This window comes from Mizuhopecten yessoensis, unplaced genomic scaffold, assembly GCF_002113885.1.
Source record: "Mizuhopecten yessoensis strain PY_sf001 unplaced genomic scaffold, ASM211388v2 scaffold4001, whole genome shotgun sequence".
NCBI lineage: Eukaryota > Metazoa > Mollusca > Bivalvia > Pectinida > Pectinidae > Mizuhopecten > Mizuhopecten yessoensis.
Window position 1 is genome coordinate 883,310 of NW_018405326.1, and position 17,717 is coordinate 901,026.

Here is a 17,717-nt window from a genome sequence, read left to right on the forward strand (position 1 = left end):
TATATCGCCTTCTCTTATTGTTTTATATTGACCAAGCTTTTGTCTTTTGCTGACTATATGTAGGATAGTTTTATAAGTGAGAAATGGCGGCGCTGGTGTTGTAAGTCACTGATAGGAGATCGGTTAATGTTTTTTAGAAGCTACTTGGACTGAATCAGAACGACGTTTTACTTCCTTTGGCATTCAAAGAACTTATGAAAGAAAATAAATACCACTCCTTGTCTTTCCTGTAAAAGCGATAAACAACTTATAGGTAATTATTATAACAATTAATTTGTAGTTGGCATACATCAGAGTACGAGGCAGCCATGATATTTGGCCCGTGGACGGGCAATTAAATTATATTTGCCCAAATTCAAGGGCCACGAGACAAAAGATAAAATCAAAATCAGACGACAGTTTTGTCTTGGTGACCAGTGCTTTGAGTCGTGATGAAGTTCTAGGTTCGTTGAGTGAAGATCTATCAATTTTGTCTCTATTAAGGCCAAATGTATTGAACTGTGAGGCCAATAAAATCCACGACTCTGTCTGGAAGTAGCTTCAAACAGTGACGCAGAAAAACAAGTAGACGTCACTGTTTCCTTTCAAGAATGAAAAGACCAGGAGTCTGGACATTTGGATATAAAATTGCCAAAATAAATAACTTTGACCTATCTATCCAATACCATAAAAGTCAGATGTGTTGAAAACTTCAAACAAATTCATTTCCAACAGAAAAATGTAATGCCACCACATTGAAGCCATCAGATGAAAAGACGGGCGATCCCCCCAAAATAATTGGATATTTTGAAACGGACAAACACTGGTGTGTTTTTTAGAGATATATGACACAATTTCGCAATCATGTCGAGGTTGTATCGGATTAAGATTTAAATTCGAATTTTTGACTCGTCACAGATTTTGACTCCTCGCAGATGGCCTTCCAATCGATACGTCAAAGGTAACTAGTTAGCAAGCCATAGAAGTCTGGTCTTGTTGGGAGTTAGCTCCCTTACTGCACGGCTAAAGATCACTGCTTCAAAACATCTTTCCACCAAGTAATTAATATATCGGAATACAATTAAAACTTGGTGGAGTTATGCAAAAAAAAATGAAACTATTTTCAAAAGTAGTGTTTATTCAAATATGTGCTATTGTGTATTGATTATAACATTAGCCATGTCTCGTCATAATTGACCACTTGTTACACAGATATACGTTTGGCGTAAGTGCGAAATATGAAATTGAAATCTTGCATCTGAAAGTCTGGGAACAAGTATTCTATAAATTCATTGTCCTTAGGTTGATATCCTTTTTCGGGTTGACCAAACGGAGATCCGCAAATAATAGTAAAAAGTAATAGGCGATCAGGTGATCAATCAGCAACGATTTTGCCCAATGTTTAGCTTGGTCGCCGTTTTTCTTTCACACGTACAGTTAAAAACCTTTTTCATCGTTTTGTGGAGAAAGCCATAAACAGAAATTACAATTTGGTAAAGCAACGAGCTGTGTCGATCGCTGGTGAAAAGTTAATACTTCTTTGTCTAGAGAATTTTAGTACGAGCAAGGAAGTAAAATAGGTATAACTTTTCTGGAGAAATTGACCTGTCATTTTATAGTGAACCTTCCGACTAAGGATTGCGCGAGACATGACCTCCGGGCACACGAGCCCAAAACCCTCGGGACGATCAAAGTTGTCCGGTGGACTCATTTGTCAGTCTCTTGAACACTACCATTTCTCATCGACACCCTGTTATTGTGTCATTTAGATTTTGCTTTGATAACATGATTCGGTTTAGACGAAATAGACACATTCCTCTTCCCAGTCGACAATATCGCTTAAACGAAAACTTAAAATACAACAAAAGAAGAAAATGCTTCCAAATTTTAGCGAGTTTCCCTGTCATGTGTGTTGATTCTTTTAGTTTCATTTGTAAATATGTAGTTTTATGTTAGGTACGATAATTATTTGACTAACGACAAAATAAAAGATGATAGCAAACTAAGCACGGTTGTTACTATGTGATAGATTTAATATATTTATGAAAACCGTGAGATACGAGTTTGTATTTGGAATCTTATGACGGAGATAAAATATAAATAAACAATTATGAAACAAGATATCTCAACTTATATTAATCATTCTTGTTGGCCCGGATGTTAGCGCGCGAGGGTCCTAATGTGGGAGGAAACCGGAGTACCTGGAGAAATGACGGAGCTGCATAAAGATTCTTTTGAATCACCTTCAACAACAAAAATGAAATATTGGTAAGCGAGATGGAAGCAGACTAGGGATCAAATATCCCAGAGGAATTTTAAACCGTTTTACCCGGAAACCATACGTTGTGGGGCAGCCATATTTTTCACTTCCGGTTGGGAATCGACTCCAAAACATTATTGGAGTTAGCTAGACATCTCTCCTGCTATCTAAATAGGTATGAAGGTGTTACAAGACATACGTTTGTGGATATACGTAAGCTAAAAGGTGTAAATACCTCAGGTATGTGTTAGCCCCGGGGTATACGTCACTTTTGACGTGACAAACACGGAAGTAGGCCGACCTTACGGGGCAGTGAAACTTAGGTGCGTACAGATACACGGCTGTGAAAGGGTACATCGGATAATACTAGGCATCAAGAAATACAGGTAAGTTTATTTAAAACTTTATTTAATTGATGACAATGACTGTAGTTCTAATGACGTCACACTAAAATATCTAATATGAATTCATATTTCTTAAAATCGTGTCATTTTCACTGTTTTCACTCCAAAAACGTTAATTTAATTGATAAGGTGATAGAACTCCTCACAAAGACTACACTAGGATCTTTTTCGCACGCGTTTGTGAAAAACCAATCCCGTAAGCATCTGTTTGCATGACGGGCGCTAAGCATGCATGCTACGGTTACAGTTAACGCGTATCTTCTAAGGTTTCCGAATCGAACACATATATAATACACAAATTAACAAATAACTATTTATTTTTACATTTTTGTTTTCATCTGAAAATGAGAATTTTGAGAATTTTGAATGGACATCGTTTGCTTTCTGATTTTTATGATTATGAAAATATCGGTAAATATCGTAAATAGCTATGATAAATTGATGACAGGATCGTGAGGTTTAAGACTAATTACCATGGTGACGTAACTGACTAGTGACATATAGGTGATACACCGGGGTGATCGGGTACACCTCTTATTCATTCGTTACAGTATAATGAACTGACAACAGTATCATTAACCATTGGTAGGCCTATTGAAATAGTAGACAAATTTTGTTATCTGGGGCTAGTATTCAATTATAATGGCAGATTTACTTCAGCATTGGATAACATTGCTGCCAAGGGTAGAAAAGCTTTTTTATTTTTATTGAAAAGGAATTTTAGGAATTTTATGTTAAACTGTGAAACTAAGTTGTCATTATTCGACACTTATATCACTTGTTTACTTAACTATGCTTGTGAAGTCTAAGGATTCTGTCCTGCAACACAAATTGAAAAAGTTCATTTCCATTTCCTGAAAGAAGTTCTCTGAGTAAAATTGTCTGTAAATAATTCTATGGTTTACTTTGAGTTAGGTCGATTTCCTTTACAGATAAAGCGTAAAATATCCATTATAAAGTACTGGTTAAAATTATTGAAAACTGACAAGTGCATTTTGAGATCTTGTTACGATGAGCTTGTCGAATTAAATCTTAAAAAAACAAATTGTAAAACTAATTTTGTATATCAAGTCAAGCATGAATTAGGTAGAATTGGCTTTCATGATGATTGGTTGGCTCAGTGTGTTTCTAATGAAAAACATTTCGTATTTTTATACACCCAACGTGTACAAGATACTTTTATCCAAGAATTGAGAAGCATATTTGAAAACGCCTCCAAATGTAGGTTGTATAAATCTACCGTAGATCATTACGACATGCAGTTTTACCTCACCTAGTCACTAACTTTTATTTCCGTCGTCCGTCCGTCTATAAATTAATACAATTATTCTCCTGCAAAAATGTAAAACAATTGAGAAACCTTAGTAAGTATCTAATTCAGGCTACTTCTAAAAGAAAGGCTATACTTAATATCTGATCAATCGTGTATGTTCCAGCTTTGTGCCACTGACAATGATTATACATTTTCTTTTGTATGTTGACAACATTGCTATGATGCCATCTTGTATCTTCAATACTTAATTGTTTGTACGTTATATAGTTATTTCTTCGCAAAATACCTGTACATTGAATCAAATAGGTATCGGCATATTGTCGTTCAGTTTTATAAATGGACGTTCACAGTCATAAGATCTGTATGCTTGTACTTGTGTTTAATCCTGTTTTGTTTTCATTCCCTTCCTCAGCCGTCATGTCTGGGTCCAAAAGTAAAGGATGTATGAAGTCGGCCATCATCATATTCAACCTCATCGTGTTTGTAAGTAGTGTCGGTATCATTGCTTATCATTTATTGCAATCCGTCTTAAATATCTATGATCTATGCGGATAATTCGCTAATCTAACGTAAACCTTTGTAACTGTAATATTCATTCACTGATAATTTACGTAAACTTGCTAAATAATCTTATTTCGTGCTAAAATGTTCAGAAACGCGATAATATGTTCAGAACACTTAAAACACAAAAATCTCGTTGATATTGACAAATAATAGGGTTTTATTATAAAAAGCTAGAATAAAAATAGTAAGATATAGTTCAGACAATATTTTGAATTATTTGAAGGTCTTTATTATTGGTTAACTGGAAATTCTTTTAATCGTGTGTAATTATGATAGAGACAACCCCTTTAGTTGGAGCTCCCGCATGAGTACTTTATAGGAGTCTGTCAGTATAGTCTGTTGGTGGGTTATATTTTCAGCTTGCCGGATCAGCAGTGCTAGCCCTCGGGATTTTCAGTCTCGTTTCGGATTATGGCGCTAAACAACTATCTTCTGTGCTTGGTAACGACCTGTATCACGATGCCGCTTACGTTGCCATAGCAGCAGGAGCCGCTATAACAGCCATCTCTATGTGTGGCTGCTGTGGCTCAATCAAAGAAAGCAAATGCATTCTGGGAATGGTATGTGACGTTATATGCTTCATAGTGATTGGGTATTTCAAGGTCATTTTAGGGTGCTACTTCACTGAAACCTCACACCGTGGACTGGGAATATGACCAATTACCCTGCCATTTCATTTAACCATGTACTTACCACAGTCACGTAGATAGGCACCTCTGAAAAGGTTAAACGGAATGATGGCGGTCTCTAATATTGTATTGCGTTATCAATGTTTTAATATTTAAAATTCACTGGGCAGGAGTTACTATACATCGCATGAGCTAATGATCTGTGGTACTTACCATGAGGAGACATGATTTATAGCATACTGTAAACACGGCTTAGATTTAAACATGTTTTCTTTCTTGTCCAGTATCTGGTGTTCATGAGCTTCATATTTGTCGTGTTGCTGACAGCTGCCGTCCTTATTTTCATATTCCTTGGGCAAGTGAGTATAATTGTCGATCGGACATACGATAACATCTAACTTGGAAATATACACTTAAGGACATATGCCACCACACACTGACATTGATATATCCTATTCAAAAGGGTTCGACAGTAAGAACCCACCCTGGTACTAGTACTGGAATTGGCTTTTGGACTTGGTCGATTAAATGATGACACATTTAGAAAGGTCCACGATTATGTAGTCATTGATAAGACTGGGATTAAATCATGCGAACAACACAAATCACAGATATAATGTGTAAGGTGGCATATCTCCTTAAACGGAATGGATTTATATCGTTCTCTATGTACTTTCATTTTCAAGGATTTGCTTGCATTTCATTAATATTTCATGTGAATAATTTAAAAAATATGATAAACAGAGTGATTTTATTATGTTTTTTGAAGGATAAGTTGAAAATGATGATATATGCATCGCCATACAGTCTTAAGTGCAAGACCGGCCTCGAGTATATCATGGGATTCCTGACTAAAAACGGAAATAAGCCACGGTTTATTAGATTTTAGGGCGAGGTATAGCATATAATAAAATAACAATACACAACATTTGTAAACGACTTATATACATTATGAAATTACTCTGAGGTGCGTTACAGTACATAAAGTAAATATATAGTGTTCATCGCAGTCGTACTGCTTAACTATAGACTAACGTGCATATACGTGATTTAAGTCAGGAGAAGTAATATTGGAATTAACGCAGAAATTATCGTGATTCCTTAGTATTAATATAATATTAAACGACTGTGCAAATGATTGTTTTCAGATCTCCAAGGACGCCAAAGTATCGATGACGTCAATTCTGACGGAGCAGTACGGAGTGGACCTAGACGAACGCGCCGACAACAGGGTCGTTACGGACATGTGGAACTTCATGCAGAAACAGGTGAGGCGCCAAGAGTTATTCCTCTTGGATCACGTTTTCGTTTTGCCCCCGTAATTAAGGCATTAATTGAAGTGTTACCTCTTGTAATAAACATTTAGGTTACATGTCCCTGTGTAAATGTAGACATCACCACATGCAATTCACATGTAACTCCGTACATCGTTCGATGTAACGGTAAGCATAACCAGCTGTCCTCACGTGAGAGTCTAGTGATGACTGTTAGACAAACGAAAAGTAAGTATTCGATTGTTTTTGTAAAAAATCACATGGAAAACTGATGATTTGGCGACAGTTTGACTTCGTGTCGTTGGAGGAAAACGACATTTTATTTATTCAGCGGTTAATGATTGAAATAGGTCAGTGTCTGAAATATGATGTCTCTGACGTCATGGGGCGTCCAGGTCTGTTCCGCTATTTGAATATAATGGTATATCAATCTTCTAGTGTGTTGAAAGAGGTTGTTGGCTAAACTAGTTTTCTTCTTAATTAACAATCAGCCGAGGTTCCTGTCTCGGCTGTAACGAATGTGTTCGAGTTCTGAAAACAAATTGAGTAAATATCATTAGTATAATTGGTATCACACAGCAACTACAGGGGGTCGTTTCTAATTATAATATACATGTACAATGTACGTCTAGGATATAATACGTACAGATAAATAGTGGGTTGTATTTAAGGAAGGAAAAACAAAATACATCCCCAACTATTTTTTCTGTTCATTATCTTAGTTAGAAACGAACCCCAAGCAACATCCGCCCTTGGATTGCAGTCTAAAAACAATCTAAAAACTAAATATTGATGTAATACATCCCGCTGAGAAAAAACCCAAACAAACAAACTTAAGGTAAAAAAACGTTAAATCAAGGAACGTTCGTGAAGCTTGTGACAGAGGTACTCAGGGACAGAGGCGTGGCTACGTACTGTTCAGCAAGACATATTCGCGGATATTTGTTTTCGGGGATCACAAGCATTTTATTTATACGGACTCCCGACGCCGGCTAGTACGTGTTAATCAGGTATTGTTTATTTGCATGTGGATTTCATTTTAAGCTGACCTGGCACGAAGTGCCAAGTGAGCTTATGCCGTGGCGCGGCGTCCGGCGTCCGTCCGTCGTCCGTCCGTCCGTCCGTCCGTCCGGCGTCCGGCGTCAATATTTTACTTTAAACGACTTCTTCTTAATAACCTAAAGGCCTAGGGTGTCGATATTTGGCCAGTAGCATGCTGAGATAAAGGGCTACAAAGTTTGTTCAAATAAATGACCTTCATCTATATTCAAGGTCACAGGGGTCAAATATGTGAAAAACATTCAACAACTTCTTCTGAATAACCAAAATGCACAGGGTGATGATATATGGCCAGTAGCATGCTGAGATGAAGGGCTACAAAGTTTGTTCAAATGCATGACCTTCACCCATATTCAAGGTCACAGGGGTCAAATATGTTAAAAACTTAAAACAACTTTTTCTGAATAACCAAAATGCTCAGGGTGATGATATTTAGTCAGTAGCATACTAGGATCAAGGGCTACCAAGTTTGTTTAAATGTATGACCTTAAATCATATTCAAGGTCACAAGGAGCAAATATGTTCAAAATATTTCAACAACTTGTTCTGAATAACCAAAAGGCTCATGATGTTGATATTTAGTAAGTAGCATATGCTGGGATCAAGGACTACTTTGTTTGTTAAAGTGAATGACTTTGACTTATATTCAAGGTCACAGGGGTCAAATTTGTTTAAAATCGTTAAACAACCTATTCTGAATAACCATGGTTCCCAGGATGTTTATACTTTGCAAGTTGCATCCTGAGATGAAAGGCTATACAATGTGTTCAACATTATGACATTGTTCGACTTTCAATCACAGGGGTAAAATGTTTAAAAAAAAAATAACAGGGTCTTTTGAATGAATTTTTATCATAAATACTGATATTTTGCCTTTAGCTTTATTTTAGATCACTTTTCAGGTTACAAGAGTTTTATACCAGGTGAGCGATGCAGGCCCATTGGGCCTCTTGTTGTTATTCCAATGTAATCTTAAAAGTCAGGAGAATATATAATAAGATGTAGTGTTGTACCGGACCTGGGTTTGACATTTCCCCACTTGTCTGACACGACAGTAGTGTATCGTCTTTAACACTCGGGGCTTTGTCGTCATTTGTATCGTCATTTTACAGACAAATATCACTCGGTTCATGTAAATTGAGTCAGATCTGTAAGTGAAGTTTTGATAAAACCTTAAATCACCGCCTACGATTTGTTTATTGTACTCCAAGGAGACATATCATTAACGCCAGATCCATATCCCCGCCCGCTTTTACCCACCCAAATGCACGCGCTTCGTACTGCTCAACCGTAAAAGTTTTGTATCGGTCATAACATTGGTATTAACCTTTAACGGGTTTTATTTATACTTGTTCCGAGCTTCAATTCTCGTAATGTGGCTCTCCTTGTCATTTCCTTCTTTCTTTGAGGGGATGTGGGAATGGGGTGGGGGAGGGAGGTTTGATATAGGTAAGCCAAATACTGCGATATAAAGGGCAAGGGATTGAGTGGCATTCAGCTAAAGTTTAAGAAAATCTTCTCTCTTGAAGAAACGAAGGAAAAAGACAAAAGGAGAATGAAAAAGACCGAAAAAAGGAAAGAAAAAATACCTGCATTATTATGTCTTGAAGGTGTAAAACATGGAATGAATCTCCGTAAGTCAGTCAGAATGAACATTGTAGGTTCACATGATCCTTAGTGGTCGTCCATTTCCTTTACATTGATTGTTATCCACAGTTACAATGCTGTGGTGTCTCCGGGGGAGCGAACTCTACCACCTCCTGGGCGGCGTACAAGCTGGAGTCAAAGTGGTATGAACAGTTTTCAGCAGGTAAGTTTGTGAGTTGGTTATTGATTTTTAGGTCACCTCAGACCAAGTCTCAAGTGACCTATTGCGATCGCCTTTTGTCCGGCGTCGTCCGTCGTGCGTCCGTAAACAATTTACATTTTCGACTTCTTCTCCAAAACCCCAGAACCAATTTCAATGAAATTTTGCAGAAACCTTCCATGGCCAAAGGTCACTAAAATTATATGGTCCCCAGCCCCCAGGGGCCTGAGGGGCGGGCCAAAAAGGATCAAATTGACTAAAATTTCAAAAATCTTCTTCTCAAGATCCAGATATGGTAGAATCAAATACTCTTCATAGATTGAAGGGTCTTAAGGTGCTTTACCAAAATTGTGGATTTCTTGACCCTGGGGTGTCACGTTTCCCCCTGGGGAGGGGGTAAACTTTACTATAGTTTATATAGGGAAATCACATTTTGGACCAACATTTGTTTAATTGCCATTGGAAGTAATTCAATTTAGGTTAGCATTATCGGTATTGGGTAGCAGTTTGATAGTATGCACATATCAGCCACTGACTGACCCCCAGGGGCTGATGGGTGGGGCCAAAAAGGGTCGAATTGACTGAAATTTCAAAAATCTTCTTCTCAAGACCCAGATATGGTAGAATCAAATACTCTTCATAGATGGAAGGGTCTTCAGGGGCTTTACCAAATTTGTGAATTTCATGACCCTGTAGGTTGGTGGGGCCCAATGGAGTCTGTGTGCTAAAATGTCTTCATTTTCCTTGTTTAGAATCAGAGGTGCTAGTTTCAAATACTTTTCAGTCTTAAATCTGCATGCTAGATATTGAATAAGGTGGTTTTATTGTTTTTTGTCACTTTGAATAATACCTCTGTTCATGTTAAAAACAAAAATCAACTCTCTGTATAAATATATCAGGTGACCGTTAAGGCCCATGGGCCTCTTGTTTAACATTATTATTTTATATTAACCTACTAAAATGTTATATTTCTTTTCAATCGGAAGTACTTTTCACCTGGATGTTTGTTAGTTTAAACTGCTCGTAGGAAACACTTATTCCAAAAGTATTGGAAATCTGATCGGGTATTTCCGGCGTTATTACCGAAAAGTGCCGAATGATCTTCCAATTGATATGAAATTCGTCTATCCTATACGCCTATATATTCTATTGTATACTTCACTATTTTGGAACTCGACACTTTACACATTTATTAACAGATGATGGATAGTATTTTTTAATTCTTGTGTGTTTTAAAATGACAAATATTGTCTTTTTTGACGCTCTCTGATAACACAAAATTCTTGGAACTGTTTAGTGTGGGTTTTGCTGATAAGTTTGTTCAGCGTTTCCACAAGTGTAATTGTTTATTGAACCTAATTTCTTATGTACTCCTCCCCACCCCAGGGATACCATACGTGCCTGACAGTTGTTGTCGGCCCGAGGGTGACCTGGAGCTGTGTACAGGGATGAAGACGTTTTCTGGTCCCCCTGGGGCTGATGTTCCCCTCCTACCCGGTACTGGCAGAAACCCACACATGTACGATACGGTAGGTAACAGACTTAATGGTGGTCGGTACATTTATATAATTTAATTACTTTAAATATCTTAATATTCACGGATACATATTTTCGTGATTTTTATACACAAACAAAACTATAGTTCTTGCATCATCATGGATGAAGCTATCGCCGTGAACAAATAAAAATAGACTATTTTTCACTACCTAAATTTTAGTTATGTAATCCTCAAATGATTTTTTTTTTTGTCCTGGTTGTTTCAAATATTAAAATTCACTTTTTCAGTTTTTAACCCAAATTGGTTCGAGTCTTTCCTTTTAAATCAAAATGGCTCCCACAGATTAACACTTTTTTTAGATTCTCTTGGAGCTAGTTCTCGATTTCACAATCCGATTGTTGTACAGTGCAGTTTGATGAACAGCGGCGTCTTAATTGCGTTGCGATGTTAGAAGACCTTACACAATTAGCTGTCAATCTGACTGCTGTTAACCACACACTGAGCGTCGAGGTGAAGGGTATACAAATCATGCGCACTATACTAATTAAAAATTTAATTATTTTACAAATATTTCTTAAGTCAAGTGCAGTGGCGGATCCAGAGTATTTTTGGGGCTCCACGAACCCTCCCCCNAGGATCTCCAATATATCCTTCCTGTGTATTCCTTTCATGAATATATATCTTCGCTCGTATTTGAAGCGCAAATCGCCAAAACAAGAATACGCGAAACATGGCTACCATGTCAGTAGTGATTTATAACGGTGATGTTTATTGGATGTCTGTTTTAATATCACAGGGTTGCTATGACGAGGTTGTCCATTACGTACAGGGCCACGCCCTAATCATCGGAGGGGGAGCGCTAGTGGCGGTCGTTATAATTGTAAGTATAGAACGGAAGTTTAGTTGATTAACCGGAAGTTTGATTTTGGCAGAATTCAAACGCCATAGTAGTTGTATTTCTAGGTACGTGACTTGGTACCGCACTACGTTAACTTTTAGCGTAGTATATATAGTTGTGAGTCACAGTGTTTGCACGGTAACCCCAGCCTGAGACTATTGGTACGTCTCCTTTCCAAACGTGTTCCACTAATTGAAATGTCTCACAGTAAGCTCGTTGGAGTGTTTCGATGCCTTAATTTTTTTTCAAAATTCTATAATTAGTTCGTTTCCGATTGCGCGCAAATGTTTATATACACTATGTACATTACATAACACTGAATGTCCTGGGGTGAATATCTTTCTGAGTGATATATCACATGGTAACAGCTCATATGACGTGTCCACAGCTGATGGGGCCACACAATCACATTTCAAATTCTGAAACTGAAATAAATTGCAGAGAAGTGTATACGCCAATTATAGTAAAATATCAATTATTACAATGATACGTATACTGATCATCTTAAAGTGACATATCACAGTCACAACTTGGACATCGACCGTTCATGTAGCATGACACCGCACTCGTGTTAACTTTTCTGGTTCTAACCAGAATTGCATAGCGAGACACCATCGGGGGGAGAGGCGCTGTCGTGTTGGAGGTGTACTCTACTATACATTCTCCGTTATCGTTAGCCCCAGGAAGCCCCGGCCAATAGTTGTAGTCCCAAGATGCAATAATTGTAGTTATTGTGTGGGTTTTACTACAACCGTCCAGACAATATCCTTTTAGCCATCGTTTAGGATATTTAATTCAGCGCCCGAGAATCTGTTCTCTGTACTTTTATAGCTCAGAAAGCTACGTGTATTGGACAATCTATATTAAAGACACAGACAAGAACAACGTGGTGAATCAAGCGTGTACCTATAAGTTGCCCTTTTATCCCTCGCGAAACGCGTTTGCGGGGGATATTAAATTGGGCTCCGTCCGTCCGTGTCGATAACTACTCAAAAACTTTGTACAGCTATCAAGCTAGTACTCTAGTAGTGCCATTTTCTATGGAGAAATTTCCCATTTAAATACTTTTTCTGTTACCATGGAAACAGATAGGCCAACTTACATTTTCCGGACCAGAGCTATGAAACCGTTCAAGATAACTACTCAAAACTTTGTACAGTTATCAAGCTAGTACTCTAGTAGTGCCTTTTGCTTTGGAGAAGTTCCCTATTTAAATTATTTTTTTCTGTTACCATGGAAACAGATAGGCCAAATTACAAATTTCAGTTGTATGGATCATGACTCCAAAACCGTTCAAGATAACTACCTGAAACTTTGTGTAACTATTTCAACAGATTTTATTGACTTTATATATGTCAAGTGGATTGGACATCAGGCTAGGCCTAGTTAAGTCCTTTCTATTCTGTCATAATAATCCAATTAAACAGTACAGGGGAGATAACTCCAATTTAGCTTGTGAAATGAACATTTTACAACTTTTGTTTAATCATTTTCTGTTCATGTTTTAGACATTAACAATTAAATAAATCATGTATATTTATTGACAACCTATCCTGCATAAAGTCCAAGGGATACTTTGTGTAACTATCAAGCTAGCACTCTATTGGAGCCGTTTGCATTAAAGATGTATACATGAAGTTTTGTACACTTATGAACCTAGTGCTCTTATCAAGCCTTTTTTGATGGGGAAGTCATCAGTGTTTTATAAAAGATGATCTACATCAAAATATCAGTAACAGTGGTGGAATGGAGTTAATACCTGTTATTGTAATATTTAAAACATATATATATGATACTTATATATGATTGTGTGTCTTTCTTTTAAACAGCGGGGCGCGGGGGATAATGTCACGCTTTGCGTTATCTTGTATGCATTACATATAAATATTAAAACCTAAGATGAATGTAAAATTAAGGAGGAGTGTACCGGTGAATAGACTCGTGTATCCAACAAAAGAGTTCATTGTACTGTGGCCGATGTCACTGTACGTTGCCTGTGAATACAGCGTCATCGTTTATGGCATTGATAAGAAATTACCTCACCGCCGATTTTGTTTTATTGTATCAGCAGAAAAGTGGCTTTGAGACAGAATCCAGGATACGAGCACACACAGTTAACAGCACAGCTTCCTAGCACTTTACCAAGTCTTATGTCAATTGATAGATGTAGTCTTTATATCGACTTTATTTAAATAAGGCACCTACTCTAGTAAAACGGTAATCGATCGCGAAATAGAAATCAATATACTGACGTATAATGTACTTTATAAACAAGTGCTCTAGTCGTGTGTGGTTCATTTAGCGCGACATGTGTTCTATGGGACCGTGCATAATATCATTTTTTGCTTATTTGTCCTATATACCAAGAGCTCAGATCAAAGTGTATAATAATGTTTTACTGGAAAAAACCATCTGTTCTTAAGTTAATACAATTACTGTGCTCAACAAATGTAAAAGAACTAACCAGGTTTAGCAAATATAAATATGATGCCACTAAATTGAGGAAGACTATGATATAATGACATTTAAATGTGTCAAATCTTTTGTCCATTCTCCACTGCGTTTTGCAGTGTCTGCCAATGTATTTATATTGTTACATGTACACTGATGAGCTGGAAAGCTTAAAGTTAATAAAGTATAGAATAGAATGTGCAAGTGGCCGGGTTTTTTCACGGCTCGTTGAATTAGTTACTGACACCTACTGAAATCGTTGAAATACATATCACCATGTAGTTCAAAAGATGAGAATCTTATATTTCATTTGTGACATTGTATACTAGCATAACAAAGGGATGTAAAGTTGGCCGATTTCGGCTAAAACGATTTGTCTCCCTTGTTGGAAAAGTTTTTAGAAGTATTGACAAAACTTATTTTTTTCAACCGTTCTAAAACTACCAAATTAACAAAAACATCTCAAAAAATCAATTCCACTAAATGTTTATAAATTCATATTCAACAGAAATACAGTATAATTGATAATTTTGATAAACTATCAAATATTCTTCGCAAATTTCGAATTTCTATTAGAATTGCTACTTAATCCATTTGATTTTAATAAAGAATATCTTATCTTAGGTCTCCATAATGAAAACAAATGTCTATAACCTAGTAGGGCTACATATACAAGGATAGATTGGGAAAGATTCATACTTAATGCGCAATATCTAGATATGTATCCTACTTTTTGGAAATGTTTACGATATTTTTTTTAGTAATTCGTTTGTTTGAACACACTTGAAAGTATATGAACGTGTGAAGATTACAACAAAAGAACATTTCCACGTGAGCCAAGTCACGTTGCATGTGTGGAATAGTTAACGAGATAGCGGAGAGGCGAGATATCGACAAAGCATTCTTACACGACACTGCTAGACACTTTTATCCCAAATGGTCGACAGCAAGTTTCCTCCTTATATTGTTTTGGTCATAACATTTCATTTCTAACAGTTTTCTGTAAACTGCTGGCGTGTAGCCTCGCGTGATGTGTCCTATTCGTTCCCGCCATTCTCCCAGGAGCAGGGATTATGTTATAGTGGAAACGGAAGACGGGTCTGTGTTGAGCGAAAGTCCCCACCGGAGAATTCCGGAACAGTCAAAGTGTTCGATTTGTAGGCATAACCTGTCATTATAGATAACTATACAACTTGTCTTTTATCGCTGGGACATTGTATATAATCATATTTTTTGTAGGTGACAATTCACCACATAAACAAGTCATTTGTTTCACCGCAAGGTAACACCTACAGTTCCTGGTAATTTATTAGTATAGATTTACCCCAAGCATTATAGTGTCAGTCATACACTCGTACAGGAACGGAGAGTAGATGATTGAATTCGATATTTTATTTGCAAAATAAATCCACCACTTTCGTCAATGAGGCATCTGTAGCTTATTCGGCCGGAACTAGCGAAAATGCCGGTTGTGTAACACTGTATTGACATTGTGATAACGTCTTAAAAGTTTTCATTTTTCATTTTAACAAAATAGATCTTCTTTCATTTATATATATATATGTTACTTTGCAATGTTTAATCAATAAAAGCGACATTTTTGGTCCTCCGCATATCGACAAGGATATTGTAGAAATAAAGAGATTCCATGCGTTTAACGAAGGGAAGATTAATTACTATACAAATGTGATATTCTAGGATCTAGGGACAAAGCATATACACAATGGTATCGATAGTGCAGTTAGAATAGAATATTTTTGGAAAGGGGAGATGTATACATGTCAACAGCCTACATCCTCGATACCCCAGGACATCCTATATACCCCAGGGGTTACGTCCATTTACGCCTTCTAAAGTGAGCGTTACCCCTGGAGTATCGAGGAGGACGGTCTAGTGCTCTCCTTACTTTAGTTAGGGCGTAACGTAACCGCTGTTTACTGACGCTGTGCATTTTGCCAAGAAGTTGTGTACGTATTTTCATATTAAAATAGAATGTTGATCGTTTAACATCTTGTATTTACTTAAAAATGTCCTCTATCATTTCAGCTGTTTGGCATCATCTCTGGTGTGTGTTTATGCAAGAGAATTAGGTACGATGCGTTCCTCTCGTAAAGCTGTGGATCACGTGACCACCACGTGACGGAGCCTAGACAAATCATTCGAGTCGAGCAGCATCATCAATAGTACTACTTGAAAAGGACTGAAATATAAAAGATAAACAGATGAATTGTAAACTTTCATTTGGATAAATTTAAATATCCATATTTTCAATTGATGTCCTGATTGGTAAATGTTCGTGGATGTGTGATATGAGAGAGATAAATGTCGACTCATAATAGGAACACTTTTGCGCCGTTCGTGTGTTCCCATTGACTGCGCCCTGAAATCCAAAACATAACGTGCTGTTGTTTCTGTGTGCGTCAGGTCAGCAATGACACGAAGAAGTAGACATTTTGTCAGTTGTTCACGTCATTGAATATAACATAGGATTTCTAGAACTCTGCGTTTCGCCATGAATAATATGTTTATCCGAGAAGTTCCTGTTTATTTAGAATATTGTGTTTTCTGGAATATCTTGCTGCTTTGGGTTGCTTTGCAAACTTAACTGTATGTATATACATGGATAGCGACCCAAACGAAAAATGAATTGTGAGCAGTTTCTGTGAGAACACCCTATTTATATTCAACACTCTATTTTCATGAATACCATGTTTATCTGGAATACCGTGTTTATCTGGAATACCATGTTTATCTGGAATACCGTGTTTATCTGGAATACCATGTTTATCTGGAATACCATGTTTATCTGGAATATCATGTTTATCTGGAATACCATGTTTATCTGGAGGCTGTGTTTTTGTCACTGATAGGTTATTTCAATTTTTATTTACATGGATTTACCAAACGCCCTTTTTCTCTGGATTTATTTTTGCGGTCAAAATGACAAGTCAAATTGATAAATTAAAATATTACTTCAGTCTGTACGTTAGAGTATAGTTACACTGTACATCGGTTTGGTATTCATTTGATCCTAGTTTGGTTCATTCTGTAATATTCACCATCTGTAACAAATCACATTTTCATCCAATACGCTATAAATCACAGGGGCTCGACATTTGCTAATTTTCACTGAATATCATGGCGGTAAGGAATTTAATATGAAACACTATTCGTACAACCGTATTATGAACGTGCCTAGCTCCTGTGCCTCCGCTTGTGTTAATCTGGCCATTCATTTCTCTACATCATATGTTACAAATCACGTTGCTTATCTGTATGGTATATCCAACAGCCTATAAATAGCAGGGGGCCGACATGTGATAATCAAATAATAAATAACTGCTGTGAGTGTAGTATGGTAGGGATATATCACAGGGATGAGTAATATTAGATAGAGTAAATAACGAAGGTCGGAGGTCGGAGTTGGTTCTTAATCATTTAAATACTAAATCGTATGCGGCCAGATGTATGCTGCTATTGTTGTTTATTTAAGTCCTTTGTACATATAAAATTAATTTATAATCATGTGTCTGTAAGATTTTAGATGTTTCACTGTGCGAGTGAGTGATATTCTGTGAGAGATTTATAAAACGTTACATTGATAATTAAATTATGATTGGG

The 17,717-nt window shown here is 36.9% G+C and overlaps 1 protein-coding gene across 2 annotated transcripts; it reads left to right on the forward strand.

Annotated features, from left to right (window-relative positions):
• The first annotated feature begins 2,557 nt into the window (after positions 1–2,557).
• On the forward strand, positions 2,558–17,717 carry LOC110448336 (tetraspanin-18-like). Of its 2 annotated transcripts, none has more exons than XM_021494515.1 (9): positions 2,558–2,625; positions 4,329–4,408; positions 4,840–5,040; positions 5,394–5,468; positions 6,258–6,377; positions 9,159–9,252; positions 10,636–10,778; positions 11,544–11,627; positions 16,143–17,717. In XM_021494515.1, the coding sequence occupies exons 2-9, from the start codon at positions 4,334–4,336 to the stop codon at positions 16,206–16,208; spliced, it is 858 nt and encodes a 285-aa protein (XP_021350190.1). In that variant the 5' UTR covers positions 2,558–2,625; positions 4,329–4,333; the 3' UTR covers positions 16,209–17,717. The 2 variants fall into 2 exon arrangements, with proteins under 2 accessions (XP_021350190.1, XP_021350191.1); XM_021494516.1 differs by having other exon boundaries at positions 4,329–4,399.

Excerpts from the sequence above, each read along its gene's own strand:
- LOC110448336 (XM_021494515.1), top strand. The coding sequence starts at position 4,334 with ATGTCTGGGTCCAAAAGTAAAGGATGTATGAAGTCGGCCATCATCATA. Across the intron at positions 4,409-4,839 it reads TCATCGTGTTTGTAAGTAGT|CTTGCCGGATCAGCAGTGCT; the intron begins GTCGGTATCATT and ends TTATATTTTCAG. Across the intron at positions 5,469-6,257 it reads TTTTCATATTCCTTGGGCAA|ATCTCCAAGGACGCCAAAGT; the intron begins GTGAGTATAATT and ends GATTGTTTTCAG.